Source organism: Nomascus leucogenys, chromosome 11 (assembly GCF_006542625.1).
Source record: "Nomascus leucogenys isolate Asia chromosome 11, Asia_NLE_v1, whole genome shotgun sequence".
Taxonomy (NCBI): Eukaryota; Metazoa; Chordata; class Mammalia; order Primates; family Hylobatidae; genus Nomascus; species Nomascus leucogenys.
This window is the reverse complement of record NC_044391.1, coordinates 57,212,270-57,230,053: the sequence shown is the minus strand read 5'-3', so window position 1 is coordinate 57,230,053 and position 17,784 is coordinate 57,212,270. Positions and strand designations below refer to the sequence as shown.

Sequence of the window (17,784 nt, the reverse complement as noted above, 5' to 3'; positions counted from 1 at the left end):
GTGAAGGTCTGGGCAGTGGATTCGAAAAATGTCCCATTTTTCCACGGCATGCACCCACCCTGGGACTAAACCCTGAGCAGAAGTGACAGGGACCCATGAGTTTGCTCCCTCTCCAACTGCTGCATTATCCAAGCCAGACTCCCGCTTGAGACAACCCACTCATGGCCAGCACACCAGGAGGCATGATAGGACAGCAACTGCCCAGTATCCCCTGCCATGAGGCAGGGATGCGTCCCCTCTTTTCCTCCTCCCTCCACCAGGGTCTAAGAGCCGGAGGTCTGGGCCCTGTGTTCCAGTCAAACCTCATGATAAGAACACATTTTGTGACAACAGTCATATATATCATATAAATATATTTGTTCAAACTACAAACGGATGGATATCAGGGGGAAGCTTTTATTGCTGTGGGGGGACCTGGAGAGGGAGCGGGGGCTTGGAAATAGGGATACCTGGGACCACTTGTTCCCCCCATCCCTCACAGAAGGCACAAATACAGTATTTCTTTCCATGTGAGGAGATGCGAGGACAGGATACAGAATACAGGAATCCTCAAAAATACAAAAAACCCCTCCAAACTGAATACCTAAGGTTATGGAAAAGGCTGGAGTGGGGCACAGAAGGCAATGGGGGAACAGAAAGAGGAACCAATGAAGCTGAAAACCAAAAGGGACCTGAGAGGCCGTGATGTCCATGCTGCTGCCTCTACGCAGGCCCCAGAGAAAACTCAGGTAAACAAACAGAAACCTCAAATAAGAGAGGGTAGGGTGCCCCAGGAATTGGCTTTGGGGCATCAGACAAGGGAGTGTGAGTGTGAGTGTGTGTGTGCAGTGGCTGTGTATCAGAAGTAACCAGGGCTAGGAGTGGACGATTCTATTCCCACAAGGGAAGGCCTCCTCCATCCCGGTTCCTCCAAAACCACTTTCAGGGGGTAAATTCAGCCACTGCTTCCGAACAGGACTCCTCCCTGGGACAAAAGAGCCAGGTAGGAGAGGATGAAGTGAGAAATCTTGGGATGAAAACGGGCACACAGAAGCGGTTCTTAGGGAACAGAATATCATGGAGCCCAGTGTGCTAGAAAATGTGCATGAAACCTAAGTGTATGCGTGTGTGTGTGTGTGTGCATGAGTGTGCATTTGTGCATGTACAAGGGCGTAAGATCACTCAAAGGTGAAGGGGTCCTGGGTGCTGAAAAAGAAGTGTCCATCCATGTGGTCCTCCAGGGCATCCTTGTCACTCTCAGCAGGAAAGCGCTCCTTACAGATAGGACACTCCTTCCATGTGGGGGTGGCAGGGCCCCCAGTGCTGGTTTCTGACAGGGGACCCACTGTAAAGCCACTAAGAGAGATAGAGGGGAAAGGGAGAGGGTCGGTGTGCTCTGTTCCCTTCTTGACTTGCAGACTTCGGAGAGCAGGACCCATGTGCCTGGGTTCCCAGGTTACCCTGTGCCTAATGCAGCATCCTGGCCTCTCCCACAGCGTCTTTCTCCCCACAATCCTGGAAGGCTTATTTTTCCAGTTCCCCATGTCCTCTCTTCTTTAGTCCCTGCTGGTCTCTGCAGTGCAGAGCCCATCCCCCAACCTCCTGCTCTCTTCCCTCCATCTCCGTCTGCTGCCTAATGAGGCTGAAAATGAGTCTGACGTCGTCCTTCATCTTCCTGCTCCAGCCAAGAAGGATGACAACATCCCCCCTCCCTGCCCTGAGCCCATCTCACATCCAGGCAAAACTGGGACTAGATAATCAAATCTCTCTTCCCTGTACCTGCCCCCTTGAACCTGGGAATAAAAGGGAAGGTAGAAGGGGACAATCTGATAGCTGAAACCCCCACCTCTGTAGGTTCCCTTCCCTAAGGGTCACCGAGGGAAGTCAGGGAAGACGGAAAGCATTTCAGTTGTAGCCAGATGGATGCTGGATCCCAGTCTTCTCTCTGCTCCTATCCCTGGGGCCCGTGGTCACCTCCCTGCCTCCCCAGAGGATCCTAGGTACCTACCTGGTGGTTGGGGAAGGGGTAGAGGCAGGAGAGAGGGGAAGCAGGGCAATTTGGGCTCTGCAGAAGATGGTGCTAGAACAACATAGAAGCCAGTTAAAGGCAGGACCTCTGAGTGCATTGATAAGATAGGGGTAGGGATTACCTGACGGCATCTGGGATTTGGAGCAGTGAGTCATTTTCCTTGTTAACCATACCTGTATCTCCTTTTCTTGGCTGAGGCCAAGAAGGGCAGGGGTTGGGAGCAGGGCCTGGTGACTGTCCACACGGATGCCCTTTCCCTCTGACCTCCTCCCACCTCCCTCCTGGCCTTGCTGGTTGAACTCACCTGGCCATGTCATAGAAGGCACTGCCCAGTTCAGGAAGCAGCAAGTTGGCCTCCTCACCCCCACTCTGCACAGCTGCCATCAGGACTGACTTCTCATCCTCAGCCTCCTAGATGCCGAAGAGACAGGGTTGGGCTTTGGGGTGGTGTCCCAAGATGGGGGAGCAGCACATTGGGACAGGTATGGGAAGAGCAGCCAAGGCTAGGACAGTGACCTGAGGGGCTTAGGAAGAGTGAGGCAGGAGAGGTGTTTTGAGGGGCTGGTGAATAATAAGAGAATGAGTGTGGGGGAGAAGCAGTGAGGCTATTGGGCTGGTCTGGGTTTTGGGATGATAGCTACTGGTGTGGCATTGAAGAGAGGCTGGGCCTGCCTCCTCTCCCCTGGGAAAAAGAGAGCCCTGTATGGCTAAGATTCCTTCTCTAATTAGCCGGGGGTGCCTGCCTGTGGTCCCAGCTACTCTTGGGAGACTGAGGTGGAAGGATCGCTTCAGCCCAGGAGGCAGAGGCTGCAGTGAGCCAAGATCATGCTGCACTCCAGGCTGGGACACTTGGGTTTGGCCCTACCCCTCCTTACTGCTTCTGCGCAGGCTCCTCCACTGCTCACCGAGTCAGAGCTACTGTCCTCAGCTGGCCCAGAGAGGTGAGGAGAAATGGGAGCCGGCTGACTGATGACAACAAGGGGAGAAGCCTCTCGAGGCCCAGCAGGAGAGGAGCCTGGGTCTCCACGCTCACAAAGGCCATAGGATGGCAGCCTCATGTCTTCTGGGGACTCGTCCTCTGAGTCTGTCAGAGCTGCCGGGCAGCCTGTAGGAAATGAAGCAGGCAGAGAAGAAAAAAGGATGTGTTGTGAGAAGTTGGACCAGCTGTCTCCTCTGGATGAGGGGTATCATTAGACTAAACAGGGGCCAGGGTCTGGGAAAGAAAAGGCAAAACACATAGAAGGCAAAGGCAGCTCCCAGCAAGGTTACGTGGAGCCTTCCTCAACAGCGGGAGGTAGAGTGGGGAAGAGGTGTTTCAAGATTGGGGCTATACGGACTCAGCCCCGCAGCAGCCTCCTCATCCTCTGTGGTGGCATCCTCATTCCACTTCTCATCTGCCACCTTCTCCAGGCGGGCCTCTAGCTTTCTCATGTACTCTAGCAATTCCTGGAATTGGGAAGGAAAAAGGCAGGTGCTAGAGAATGGGAAGGTGCCAACCTTGCTAGCCTGCAGAGCCATTCTCTGCACCCAAGAAGAACTCTTAGCTCCTCAGGATTAGATGCCTTCAGCAAAGATTGGGGCAACTTCAGGCAGACACTCCCCCCAGCACCCCCGCTTCACCACTTACATCCCTCTCTTCTCCCGGAGATCATCCCCTGTCCTGCCAAGTCGGCTAAGAAGAGAAGCCAGGGTATGGGCCCTCTTGGAGAGAACAGTTTCTAAGCCAAGAGATGACGGGAGTTTACAAAGTTTCTAGCCCTCAAGTCCTCACCTGTGGCATCCACGGGGCCTGGGTTATGGGTGCTCACCTGCTTCTCCTCCTGTAACTGCTCCTTTTCCTTCTGGAGCACACGCAGGGCTGACCGCAGCTCTGTCAGCTCCCGCTTACTTTCTGACAACTGTACCTGAGGGAAGAGGGCCCAATGGAATCTGGAGCCTAGAATGTACCTCCAAGAACCTGGACTCTAGGACCAGGACCAGCAATCTAGAACCAGGTCTCCCCATGTCTCTGCTTCTTCCCTGCTCTGACACACACACACAGGAATTCCCAACACTCTTCCTCCACGAGTACTTTGTCTTGGGCCACAGAGACTCAGTTTTCTAAGTCTTAGTCTCTGCCTCTCGAGTGGGGACCTGGATGACTTCCTCTAGGCTGGGGGGGCCACTCTATAATTCTCCTAAGTCACCTCTACTGGGCCCAGATGCGTGCCCTGAGAGCAGAAAAAAATGCACATTTCAAACCAGCGAGGGCTTGCGTGTGCAAGTGAAATGCCACCCAACATGTAAGTGGACACCCAGCACTTCTGAGCCCATACCCAAGACAGAGAGAAGGGGTATGGATGCCTCAGGAGGCCATAGGACAGGACCCTTGGCGGCTGGGTGCCTCACCAGGCTAGAATCCTTTTCCCGGGCCAGCTCAGTCTTGAACACTTGGTTTTGGGTCCTCTCCTCCTGAACTGCCTTCTCCAATCGAAGTATCTCTGCACTCAGCTTCAGGATCTTGTCCTTCTCTGCCTGGGAGATAGCCAAGAAGGAAAACGGGAGGGTGGAGGGGGAAGAAAAAGGAACACCACTGTCAACAGCACCATCCCTTACTGTGTCCTTTCCTTTATTTAAAGCATCATTTTTAGAGCACTTTCCCCTTTTTGCCTTCATTTCCTATACCCTCTGAATGAAGGACAGGACATGACGGCAGGTGCTGCTTGATTAGGAATGGGCATTATGGCAGGGCCTGGGCTCTAGGACAGAAAATGTTTCTGTTCCAAGGAAGGTACTCTGGTGATCAGGATTGGGATACCCCGGTTAGGGATGGGTCATGCCTAGAAACTAAAGTGTACCTCCCTCAAAGCCCCTCTCCACCCGAGTCTTCTAAGGTTCTCAACCCCTCTTCTCTCCTCCCAGAGGGTCTGACCACATGTAGGAGTCCCCACAGAGGTGGGGGCAGTGGCCATCAGATTGCCAGGTGCCCCCCATCCCTCTACCTCCACACTCTGCAGCAGCCCTGCCCGCTCCTTGCTCCATTGGCATTTTTCTTCCTTCAAGTGCAAACCGAGCTCAGCCAGCCTGCCGTTAACTTCAGCCACTTCCAGGCGGCTGCGGTGTAGTTCGGCTATGGTGCGGTCCCTGGCTGCTGCTGCGCTGGCCAACTCCTCCCCAAGAAGGGTGGCTTTCTGCTGGCTTGAGGCTGCAAGCTCCTGGGCCCCTCGAAGCTGCTCCTTCAAGGGCTCCAGCTCAGCCTCAGGAGAAAGGAGGAGATGGAGATCAGAGTTCCCAGTGAATCATTTGTCAGCCGGGGAGGTAACCAGGCTCCCTCCACTCCACTGCATTAGGACTCGGGGTTGTGTTATTTAGTCTTTAGCCATGTCTCTCCCCTTCTCTTTAGACACTCAGGCTTTTCTACAACTTGCCCTTGGAATTTCCCGTTTCCTGTTGCCAAGGGGCCTTACTCACCACCCGCTGCTGGGCCTGGCCTAGGGTGTCCTTCATCTGGGCCACCTTGTCTTTCAGTCGCTGGGCCTGAGCACTCTGCTCCTCTTGCCAGCTCTTGGCCTCCTTCAGGTCCAAATTTAAGCGATGATTCTCCTGTTGTGCCACTTGGAGCTCAGCCTGAGGGAAGTGGAAAGCAGGTAAGGAAAGGGGTATGTGTGTTGGGGTGGCTTGGGAGGTGAACCATTGTGATGAGAGAGGTCAAGGTTCCACTTCTCAGATTTAACACACACTCAAGCCTTCAGCTATTGCCAGCCCTTCTTGGGTTCTCAGCTCAAATAACTCAATCCTGCATATCCAGTCTCCAGCTCCCAAACTGAGGTATCCAGCATCACAGCCTCGGGTCTTCCATGTAGGCATTCCATGTACCATTTCTGCTACTCCATACTTTCTCTTAAATCAAAACTCAGTCTTCATGCCCTACAGGCCCCTTAAACTCAACAGTTTACCTCCCACCCCATCCCGGTCTTTCCTACTCTTATTTCCGTCCAGGATACCAACTAGCCCCACGTTACTCAGGATGGAGTAACCTGGTGCCCTTGGTGCCATGCTTGGCTCTGTCTTCTCCCTAGCGGCCCACAGAAAAACCTATTGCTTCTCCATCCTGGTCACAGTCATTTCCCCTTCTCTATTACCACCACAACCACGTTATCTCAGACTCTGGTCATTTCTTGCTTGGACTACTGAAAAACTTCATAACTAGCTCATTCTCCACAAGGGAATCAGATTATTCTTCTTTAGGTACAGTTCTGATTCTTTAAATACAGTTATTTTCTTTTTTAGAGATAGGGTCTGGCTCTGTCGCCAAGACTGGAGTGAAGTAGCATGGTCACAGCTCACTGCAGCCTCCAACTCCTGGGCTCAAGCAATTGTCTCAACTCAGCCTCCCCAGTAGCTGGGATTATAGGTGTGTGCCACCATATAGGTGTGGTCTGCCTAATTTTTGTATTTTTTTGTAGAGACGAGACAGGGTCTCACTATGTTGCCCAGGCTTGTCTTGAACTCCTGAGCTCGAGGGATCCTCCTGCCTTTGCCTCCCAAAATGTTGGGATTACAGGCGTGGGCCACTACACCTGGCCATAAGTACAGTACATGTCACCCCTGCTTGAAAAATCATCAAAGCCTTTCACTGCTTGTGGAATAAAAATGAAGCTCAAGATCCTCCACAGTCTAACCTAGGCCTTATCTCAAACACTTCACCCACACATTCAACTGCCCTGAGTGTTCTGGCCTTTAAGCCTTTGCTCATGTCTTTCTCTATTCCTAGAATAGCCTCACGCTCATCTCTGTCTACTCGAATTCTACCTATTCTCACTGCTGAGCAAAGGGTTTTTTAATGATCTTCCACATAAACCCAGGGTACTGAAGAAGGGATTTAGGAGTTCTGCAGATATTTGATTTGAATGTCTTCTAAATTATTAACAATTATGTTAAAAAAAAAAAAAAAACACAAGGCCAGGTGCAGTGGCTCAGGCCTGCAATCTTGGCATGATTTGGGAGGCCGAGGCGGGCGGATCACCTGAGGTCAGAAGTTCGAGACCAGCCTGGCCAACATGGCGAAACCCCATCTCTACTAAAAATACAAAAAATTAGCTGGGCGTGGTGGCGGGTGCCTGTAATCCCAGCTACTCAGGAGGCTGAGACAGAAGAATCGCTTGAACCTGGAAGGCAGAGGTTGCAGTGAGCTGAGACTGCGCCACTGCACTCCAGCCTGGGCAACAAGATGAAACTCCGTCTCAAAACAAACAAACAAAACAAATAAAACCCATAAAATCACAAGTTAACACACTGGAGATCACCAATTGACATATGTTTCCAGGTTAATTCATTTTTGTGCAAAGCTCAGAATAGTTTCTATTGTATTTTCTATTGAATTGAAGAGTAAACTGAGTTGCAAGGTGGACAGTTTAAAAATTGTTATTTGCATCTACTTGTGTGTGACTCAAGGTGTTCTCGATATTGTACAACCAAAATAAAATACAGAAATACATTAGTTGCTGAGGCTGACAGAACAGTCATCGATAGCCTCTCATTTCAAAGTTTGGTATGCCTCAAAATTACCTAATTGCTTTCATTACCTTTTAAGTAAAGGTTATACATTCAAATTTATAAAAATAAATTTATAGTAATAAAACATTGTTTTTGTTTATTCAGTGAGATTCCACAAAAGATTAAAAACTGTATTGGTGGGAGGAGAGGAAAGGGTTCTGCTAAAAAGGTTTGAAAGTACTAGGCTACTACATGCCCCACACTCCACCCTTTTTTTTTCTGAGACAGAATCTTGCTCTGTCACCCAGGCTAGAGTGCAGGGGTGCAATCATAGCACACTGCAGCCTTGACCTCCTGGGCTCCAGCAATCCTTCCACCTCAGTTTCCTGAGTAGCTGGGACTACAGGTGCATGCCACCATGCCTGGCTAATTTTTAAAATTTTTTGTAGAGATGAGGTCTCACTACATTGCCCAGGCTGGTTTTGAACTCCTGGGCTTGAACAATCCTCCTGCCTCGGCCTCCCAAAGTGTTATGATCACAGGTGTGAGCTACCACGCCCAGCCATGGCCCTCCCTTTTTTTTTTTTTTTTTTGAGACAGAGTCTCACTCTGTTGCCCAGGCTGGAGAGCTGTAGTGTGATCTAGGCTCACTGCAATTTCTGCCTCCCGGGTTCAAGTGATTCTCCTGCCTCAGCCTCCTGAGTAGCTGGGATTACAGGCACCTGACACCACACCTGGCTAATTTTTGTACTTTTAGTAGAGAGGGGGTTTCACCATATTGGCCAGGCTGGTCTTGAACTCCTGACCTCAGGGCATCCGCCTGCCTCAGCCTCCCAAAGTGCTGGGATTACAGGCATGAGCCACTGTTCCTGGCCTCCACACTCCTTTTAAAAAGACTTTTCTAATGTCTCTAACAAGATGTGCACTCATACACCTCCCTGGAGCTCCACGATACTTTATTAGATTTCTCTTGAGGCCAGGCGCAGTGGCTCACACCTGTAATCCCAGCAATTTGGGAAGCTGAGGTGGGTGGATCACTTGAGGTCAAGAGTTCGAGACCAGCCTGCCCAACATGGTGAAACCCTATCTGTACTAAAAATACAAAAGTTAGCTGGGCATGGTGGCACGTGCCTGTAATCCCCGCTGCTCAGGTAACTGAGACATGACAGTTGCTTGAACCTGGGAGGCAGAGGTTGCACTGAGCTGAGATCATACCACTGCACTTCAGCATAGGAGACAAAGTGAGACTCTGTCTCCGAAAAACAAAAAAGAAAAGATTTCTCTTGTGACACTCTTATATGTCACTTTTCCACTCTGACTAATCCTGATTGGGGTGTATGTGTTATGTTCCCTAGTAGAGTGCACACAATGTCTTCTTTACATTTTTATTCCCTTTGGTGTCCGGCTCTCGAGAGGGAATCAAACACTGGCTGGACAATGGCGAAAGCAAATCAACTCTGAGTCCCTTACCTCGCTTTGCTCCTTGTCTGCTTGTACTTCTTTCAGTTGCCCAAGGAGCTTCTCTTGTTCCCGAGTCAGGGCCTTCACTGTGTCTCTAAGCCTGTGATTGGTGGGATGACATGTCAGACAATCTGCTCCACCCAGAGAAGGAATGGACTCAGGCCTCTGTCTTGTGCTCTGCTGCTGCTGCTCTAGGCCCAGAGCTCCATTTCACTCTGGGATGCATAAATCCCCAAGCCAGCTGATCCAGTTCTAAGCCCCAGGAAACCAAGATTCCAGGTTCTAGAGAACAATTTAGACAGAAATCGTTTTTCTGATCTTTTTGTGTAATATTTTAAGGAATGTTTTGCTGATGGCTCCCATTGTTTTCACTCAATCAAGAGACTAGAATCTAGTCTTTTTGAGACAAGGGCAGTCATTATTGATTATAAACTTTTGATCCAGACCAGAAGTTGGCAGACTCTTTCTGTAAAGGGCCTGATAGTAAAGATTTTATGCTTTGCAGTCCATGTGGTCTCTGTGGCATCTACTCAACTCTGCCATTGTAGTGCAGGACCATCCATTGACAATACGTAAATGAATGAGCATGATGTTTCAATAAAACTTGAACACAGATTTGAAGTTCATACAACTTTCACATGTCACAAAATATTCTTCTTTTAATTTGTTCTTAACCATTAAAAGATGTAAAAACTATTCTTACCTGTGGGTTATACAACAGGTGGCAGGCTAGATTTGGCTTGTGGGCCATAGTTGTTGACCCCTGGTCTAGACAGCCCCTAATCTTTTACAGATGCTCAATCTGACCACTGCTTTTCTAACCTATGACTTAGAATGTTGACATCTAATATCTCCCTAGGGCGAGACTAACATATCCTGAAGAAGCCTCTCAGATGAACTCACTTACTACTTTGGGCGTTGGATAGAATGCCTCTTTCTTTTAAACAGTTTTTTAAAATATCACACCTACCAGTACTAAATGAAATATAATTATGTCATTTAATGAAATAAGGAACTAGAGTGTTTAAACTGGTGAAAATTTGAAGGATGGACACGGGAGGTGGTAGTCAATATTTACACTACTTGGTAGAGAAAACAATTTTCTGGAAGAAGAAAGAAATTTATTCTATGTGGCTCCAGAGGTCTCGGGACCCCCTGGTAAGTTATAGGAGAGTAGAGTTTGGCTCAATACAAGAGATACAAAAATGACAGCTGTCAAATGTTAAAGAGGCTGCCTCCTGAGGGTGACCTCTTACATACCCTCACACATATCTTACAATCCCAGTGCTAAGAGTCTATGATTTGTATCTTTTTTTCCAGGGCAGAGATTCCATAACATTCCGGATCACCAGTTATAATGTTTCTTAATAGTAAGAACACAATCTAATCTTATCTTTCCTGTGGCCAAATCTGAAATCCATCCTCTCTTATCTTGCACTGACTTCCATCCATTCTCTTCTTCCAAATCCTCCACTCCTAGCTGTTGCTCAGCTTTTGCTGTACAATAAGTGGTAACTATGATTATTTCTGAAGCACAGGAATACAGAAGAGCATTTGGAAAGATGGTAGAGAGCTCGGCAGAAGAGGGTATCCCCAGTAACTAGCTTGAGTGAGGGTGAGAGGGAAAGAGAAAGCGTGTGAGGCACACAGCAGGTCTGCTTGCCTGAGAGAGGGGGCTGGAGTGGGGGGGTCACGGAAGGGAGAGGAAGTGATGGGGTCAGTGGACTCCCCTCACCTGTCCAGCTCCACTTCCTTCGTCAGCACTTTCTCACTGATGGTCTGGATGTCATCCTCTAGCTCCAGGATGCGTGCCACATGGTCTCCCTGTTGCCGGCTCAGGATGTCCCTCTCTTCTGTGATCTCCCCATGGGACCGGGAAATCCCCTGAAATTAAGTTTCCCCCAGAAGAAAAGGGAGATTGGGACTCATCTCTCAAGTGGTGGAACAAAGCCTTAGGAAGAGCACACCAGGGTATGACTGCTCCCACCTGGCTATCACATTGCCTTCCTTGAAAAAGAAACTGTAAGGGAACATTCCCTTACCTATCAACGTGGCCACCTCCACCTTACCCCAGCACTCCTATGTTCAAAGAACTGAGTCTCATTACAAGTTTGGAACATGTCTCTTGTCACATCAAGTTTAATCCCACCCATTACCCCTTAAACCTATTTCCTTGATGCCAGAACCATTGTGAAAGCCCACTAACATCTCTCCTTCACCCTCTTCACTGGGTTCAGATTTTGGACGCTGGGTGAGCAGCCAGGCCCTGTCCCCTACCTGGCCCAGCTCCCACCTTGTACTGTTCCATCAGCTCCGTGTGCTCCTGCCTGGCAGTTGCCAGAGCCCTCTCGAGCTCCTGCACTCGGCTCCTCAGCTCTGTCACCTGTCCCTCCAGCTGCAGCTTCAGCTGCATCAGGTCATTCCGTTCTTGCTGGCTCTCATCGAGCTGGTTCTACAGGCAGCAGAAGGAGAAGGGGAGTGTGCTGGTGGAGTACCCCTTCTAAGGTCCCATCCTTACCACTCTCCAGGTGCACTTTGGGGTTGGGAAGTTACATACAAGAGGTGAGGAAGGGGATGCTCAGTGTGCTACCGAATCCCGTCCACCACCCAGTCAGACGCACCAGCTCATGGCACTCTGAATTGCCCATCTCTCTTACCTCACCCCACCCTAGGCCTGGCCCTTTCCTCACCCAGCAATTGCAGGAATCCCTCGTGTGGCACAAGTCAATGAACACAGACACAAGGGATGGCTCCCCTAATTTTACCCTATCTGCTCTGGAGTTGGACAGACTTGGGTTCAAATCTTCAATGCAATTTTTACTAGCTATGTGATTTTTTTTAAAGATAGGGTCTCACTATGTTGCCCAGGCTGGAGTGCAGTGGCTAGCCATAGATGCAACCATAGCATACCATACCTCAAACTCCTGGCCTCAAGCAATCCTTCCACCTCAGTGTCTCCCCCAGTAGCTGGGACTACAGACACATGCCACTACACCCAGCTAGCTAGTGATTTTGAACAAGCTTCTTAACTTCTCTAAGTCTCTGTGTCCTCATCTGTAACATGATCCCTTAGTCTGAATTGTTGTAAGGCTCAAATGAGAATCATGATTGTGAAAACGCAACAGAGTAGGAACTCACACATCTTTCACTTACGTGAGATATAAACGTCTTCCTGGGTGACAGAGCAAGGCTGTCTCAAAAAAAAAAAAAAGAAAAGAAAAGAAAAAAAAACCCAAAAAACAAACACAAAAACCCCAAACAGTATCATTTCAACAAGTAGTCAAAATAAAAATTATTGAAGTCTTTTACGTTCTCTTTAAAAAATACTAAGTCTTCAAAATCTGGAATATATTTTACCCTTATAGTACATCTCAGTTTGGATTAATTGCATTTGAAGTGCTCAAGAGCCATATATAGTTAAGAGCCTTTGGTATTGGATAGTACAGGTCTGGGGCCTTGCCTATCTGCTCTCACTCCCCACTTGTCCTGGAAGCAGGTCTTGTGCTCCGCTTTCTCTGAATGTTCCCTGGAGTAGCCTCTGTCCACCCTTTGATCTTCCTCTAGGGCATAGGGCAGGATGTAGTGCGTGGAGAAGGAAGGCTGCAAAAGTTCTTATGAAATCCTGAGTTACACTGGCCTGTGGGTGGTCTCCTTTCCTGCCTTACATGTTCGCGTATGCCTATGTTAGACTGAGACTCTCCTGGAGGCAGGACTTTGTCTAACTTTCAGTGAGATCTTTAGTTGAGGCCACAGATGAAGGGAGGGTAAGGTAGGAAGGGTCCTCTTGCAATGCTGTCTCCCACTCCCTTGCCTGGGAATAACTCTGTTGCTCTTTTCTCACCTGTAACACAGTTGCCTTGGGGACAACCAGCAGGATGTCAGAGCCCCCATCAGCCTCCTCCAGGGTCACCAGTTCATCCATGGGCCTTGGCTCTCGGAACTGGAAAGGGGGGCTCTGCCCACACACCCGGCCCTGGCGGTTCACATATCGGAACTGGTAGAGCTGAGCTCCTGGTTTGGGCAGGTAGCTGGCTGTGGGAAGAAGAATGGACCCAGGACCCCAATGATCCACTGTCCTTGGCTCTAGCCCCTTGCTCAGTGTTCCATATACTGTTTCTTCTCTTCTCCACCTCCCACAGGCCATTTCTTTTCCTAGGATACTCTTCTCCCTCCTTTCTGCCTGTCCCTCTCCTTCCTTTCTTTCCCAAACCCACTCCCCCTCTATCATAATCATAATAATGCTAGTTACCATGTAGTGAGTGCCTACCATGTACCAGACACTGTGGTAACACTTTTTATTTTATTTTATCTTGAGACAGAGTCTTGCTCTGTCGCCCAGGCCGGAGTGCAGTGGCGCGATCTTGGCTCATTGCCACCTCCGCCTCCCAGGTTCAAGAGATTCTCCTGCCTCAGCCTCGTGAGTAGCTGGGACTACAGGCATGCACCACCACGCCTGGCTAATTTTTTTGTATTTTTAGTAGAGACGGGGTTTTGCCATGTTGGCCAGGCTGGTCCTGAATTCCTGACCTCAAGTGATCCACCCACCTTGGCCTCCCAAAGTGCTGGAGTCACCACACCTGGCCTACAGCTTTCATTTTTAAATCCTTGTAATGTCCCTATAAGCCAGGCATCCCCTTTTACTGTTAAGATAACAGACACAGGGAGGTTATGTAATTTGCCCAAGGCCAAACAGCTTGTAAGTGTTAGAGGTGGGATTTGAACCCAGGTCTTTCCCTCTTCTCACCACATAATGCTACCTCCCCCTCTTCCTTACCCCCCGCCCCCCCATTTTTCCTTCTTTGAGTAGGACATGGGACTAGATGCCCTCTGAAGTTCCTTCTGTTTCTATGTCCCTGATTCTGCGATAATCCCATGATTCTCTATCTGCTGAGCCCTGTTGGATATATTCTCATTATATTTATTTTCGTTTATTTTTCCTTGTCCTTTGTGCCTAACTTCTAATGTTTCTGAGCCCACTACCTTCTTTCAAACCTCTACTGCCTTGGCTCCTCTCTCCCAATTTTCCATCTTCCCTTGTACCTTGGAACTGGACACTGGTGTGAATGGGGGAACCATCAGTTGTACTTTCAGGCACGGAAGACCACACAAATGTGTGGTAATCCCGAACACAGGCAGCCTCCACCTGTGAAAGCCCAAGGTTGGAGAAAGGTATGGTCATGGAACTACCTTCTACAGATGGAAGAAAGGGCTGAGGGCTTGAATAAGGGGGGCAGGATGGAGCTACAGTGGCAACAATGACAAGAGAAAGGGAAAGTGGAGGGACACTAATGTGTCAGTAAAGAACAAGGCTAAGATGGAGAAAATATGTGCTTTGGTTATACAGGTGGCCTCTGTCATCTGTGACATCTTTCTCTCTTCTTCTCTATCAACATGAGGTTGAGAATTCAAGAGCCCAATCATTCCCCTTATTCCAACCAACCCACAGCCCATAAGCCTAAGCCAAAAGGGGTTCCAGAGATACCTTGAAGATGCCAATCCAGTCACTGGCACTGGGCATGGTGCCTGGGGGAAGGGTGTAATGACATTCCACTTTGGTGTTGGGGATGTAGGTCCGGGCTACATTCAGAAAGTTGACTCCACCAGGGGATGGTGCCCGGCTTAGTGGTGATTCTTCCATTCTGGCCTTGAGATATCTGTCTTCCTATGAAAGAAAGGGTTGATATCCTAAAGTCTCTCCAGTTCACCTCCTTCCCTCCACAGTTCCAGCACCACACACTCACAGCCCCTGCCACTAAACCTGGAGATAAGGCATACCTGGTTTCTAGTCCCTGAGGGTTACGGGACATTTTTGAGGTATCACTCTTAGTCTCTAGGATGTAGGTCTGGCCTTCCAAGTCCGTCCCCATCCTGTCTCACACTGTACCCGCTCTGGCTCATAGACCCTTCTGAGGGTTCAGACTTCTCTAATTTTGCTCCCAAAAGGACACTGAGGGGGACAGAGCCTGGGATACTGAGACTTGGTCGACAGCCTCCATTTCTCCATCCCATCTCCCACACATCCTGGCTCTTGAATTCAAAATCCAACTGAGGTGTGGGGCCCTCTTATTGAGAGAGGTGTCCTTAACTACTCCTAAGCTTGTTGACCCAGCTGTATCTAGGAATGAGTTATGATATCAGAAAGCAGCAACTAATCTCTGAAAGGAATGGTTGAGCTTTCAGAGCTAGAATATGGCTGGGGGTCAGGGGGAACTGACAGCCCAAATCCTTAGGCTCCTGAGCTCTCAGCTCTTTTCATCTCTCTGAGCTGCCTACCCCCAGGAATTCTAGGGAAGCAGAAAGCTTCTGCTGGCATCCAAGAGACAAAGGGAAGGGGAGGATATAAGGAAAGACAGGTTCTGTCCCTCGACTTATTATTCCAGGAAGTCAAGAATTCTGGAGGCGGCAACTTCAAGGGTGGAGTGAGGCGCTTAGCAGGAACGTGGTGGGGGTGGGGAGATGGAATGTGGGGGCCTGGAGCCAGGAAAGCCCCACCCCGGGGCAGGGAACAGACTAGAAAGTGGAAAGTAAGGGGCCCCAAGAAGTGGAAATGTATATTTAACGTTGAGGAAAGGGGAGATATTTCAAAAAAACCCTAACATTCTTCTCTCCAGACTGTGCCTGCAGCAGGACTAGAAACCTACTAGTTTCACTTTAGTATTTCTCTCCTCATTTTCTCTCTGCTCCCGTCAGCCTCCATCCTTCCATCTGTTTGTATTGGTAGCTGGAGACACACTATAGGATGGGGTTGAGAGGAAGGGGTGTTCCAAGTTAGCTGGGGAGAGTTAATTGGAAAATATGAGGGTGGGGTGAGGACAGATAACAATAATAACGATCAAGAGTACTCCTCAGTCCAGGGCTGTGAGATGGCCCTCTTATTCATCACTCCTTTCCAGCCCACTAATCTACTTCCTGTGTCACTCACAGCTGACATGTCCAACCAGCCATTGCCACTAGTCATATGCACGCCCCCAAACATCACAAACCCACATCAGGCTGAAGTCCAGGGGACAGGAGCTTTAAAAGAAAACAGAAACTCAGTGGATAAAGGTGAGCCAGCAACACAAAAAGGGGCAACTTCTGCCCCCCAAATAGGTAGAACAAAAAGTTTTTTTTTTTTACGTTCATCTCTCTGAAAAATTCCCGGTTGAAACTAGTCCATGTTTTCTCCAAATGCAATTCTTCCAGCTTTCTAAGGGTGGGGGTAAGTTGTCCCCAAAGATATACCTGGAGAACCCTAAAACACACCCCACAAAGAAAATCCGTAACAGCTGTAAACGTTCTTCATGTCCGAAAGAAAGTTCTGGGCACCTAAGATGTAGGTGTGTAGCCTGATTCAGATGTTCACATGGGGGGCGGAGAGCGGGTGTCCCACTCCCTACTCTGTAGGGCTCTAGAGTTCCCTGACTTTCTACAACTTGGAAGGTCCCCCTTCCTCCCCAGGGATTCAGCGTCGTAAAGGCCTTTGGATTTGCGTAGGGGAGAGAGGGAAGACGTGTAGGGGACACGTCTTGCCTGGGAGAGAATAAGCAGATTTCAGCTCCCCTAAAGGGATCAGCTTTATAGAGACGTATTGAGAAGAAAGAGAGGACGACGAGGGGCGCCCCCCCATCAGAGTCCCCTTGAAACCAAGATCTCCCCAAACAGCGGGGGTGGCTTCTCCAGTACGGAAAGCGTTAAAACCCAAACGCTCCTGTATCCCCCTTCGACAGTTCCCTTACGTTATCCTTCCCTAAACTGGAAAGTGGGGTGACCCTCTCCTCCCATAAGATCGCCCCCAATTAGGCCAAGTTTCTTACCCAACAGTCGGATCAGCTGTTCCCCTCACCTTTCACCAACAACAAAAACAGCACTCCGACTTCTGGAGGGGGTGGGAGAAGAGTGGGCGCGAGGGCTTCTGGGTTTGTGGTTCTTCTGCGCTCTTTTGCCGCCGCGCGCTCGGATCTAGGACTATACATCCCAGAAGGCTGCGCGCAAGGAGGGCGGGGAAGAGGGCGTCCGTGACGGCGGCCTCACTGCGGCATCCTGGGAGGCGTAGTTCTCACTCCTGTGACAGCAAACGAGGGTGTGGCCACCAAAGGACTTCAAGGCCCATGATCCCTTAGGAGGGGGCCGGCTGCATTAGGGGTGGCTGCTGGTTTGTAACGTGCGTTGTTGGGGGCTGGGGAGGATTTACGGCTCTAACGCCTTCTGTATAACGCTTTAACGGTGGGCAGAGCGGTTTCTGTTGCGTCCCGTCCTGTACTTTTCACACCCACCTGTGAGGTAGGCGTTAAGCGTTATGCACGCTTGATAGATGTAGAAACTGAAGTACGGTTAAGGAGGCGGTGTGAAGTGTCAAAGTTATGAAATGTAGAACTCCATTAGCCTTGGCTAATTCCACGTCATATGTTCTTGCTACTACACCACAGCTACCCACCATTTTGGGGATGGGAAACTGATAGCTGGGGTGTAGCAGTTTCTTCTTTACTTCAATCTCAGGGACAGACCTTGTAAGAATGATGTCTTCTGCACATTTTCTTCCAACTTGAGGATTTCAGTGCTGAGGGGCCTGACCATACACATCTGGACTGGGCTCCCCTAGAGTGGCTTCTGGGTCTAGGAAGAGGATACAATTGCCTGAGGTGGTGGTAGGAGCGGTGGAATGAGAAGAATGAAATTGAAAAGGGAGCTTGGCATAATTCAGGACCTGTCACAATTCACAAACAAGCCACTTATAGGGGCCTGTTTGCCCAAGCCTTGTAAGTGGCTTAATTAGGATAACAATACATGTTGACATTCTGGTTTTTATTTAGGAGAGGTGAAAGATTGACACGGCCCCCACACCCCAAGTCACGTCATAG

At 49.4% G+C, this 17,784-nt stretch overlaps 1 protein-coding gene across 3 annotated transcripts; it reads right to left on the bottom strand.

Annotated features, from left to right (window-relative positions):
* Window positions 1-336: 336 nt before the first annotated feature.
* CALCOCO1 (calcium binding and coiled-coil domain 1) lies at window positions 337-16,818 on the bottom strand. Of its 3 annotated transcripts, none has more exons than XM_030822519.1 (15): window positions 16,741-16,818; window positions 14,427-14,605; window positions 13,985-14,087; window positions 12,786-12,976; window positions 11,238-11,396; window positions 10,680-10,828; window positions 8,954-9,044; window positions 5,459-5,614; window positions 4,990-5,244; window positions 4,397-4,522; window positions 3,817-3,912; window positions 3,346-3,454; window positions 2,914-3,113; window positions 2,313-2,419; window positions 337-1,335 (listed from the first exon to the last, which is right to left on the bottom strand). In XM_030822519.1, the coding sequence occupies exons 2-15, from the start codon at window positions 14,580-14,582 to the stop codon at window positions 1,158-1,160; spliced, it is 2,076 nt and encodes a 691-aa protein (XP_030678379.1). In that variant the 5' UTR covers window positions 14,583-14,605; window positions 16,741-16,818; the 3' UTR covers window positions 337-1,157. The 3 variants fall into 3 exon arrangements, with proteins under 3 accessions (XP_030678379.1, XP_030678380.1, XP_030678381.1); XM_030822520.1 differs by having other exon boundaries at window positions 14,427-14,602; window positions 16,741-16,804; XM_030822521.1 differs by lacking the exons at window positions 337-1,335; window positions 2,313-2,419 and adding an exon at window positions 2,431-2,532.
* Window positions 16,819-17,784: the final 966 nt, after the last annotated feature.

Bases quoted from the DNA above. Each gene is read 5' to 3' on its own strand.
- CALCOCO1 (XM_030822519.1), bottom strand. From the start codon at position 14,582: ATGGAAGAATCACCACTAAGCCGGGCACCATCCCCTGGTGGAGTCAAC. The intron at 14,088-14,426 runs GTATCTCTGGAA...GGGCTTTCACAG, and splicing joins ACTGGATTGGCATCTTCAAG to GTGGAGGCTGCCTGTGTTCG. The intron at 11,397-12,785 runs GTGAGAAAAGAG...TGCTGCCTGTAG, and splicing joins CCAAGGCAACTGTGTTACAG to AACCAGCTCGATGAGAGCCA.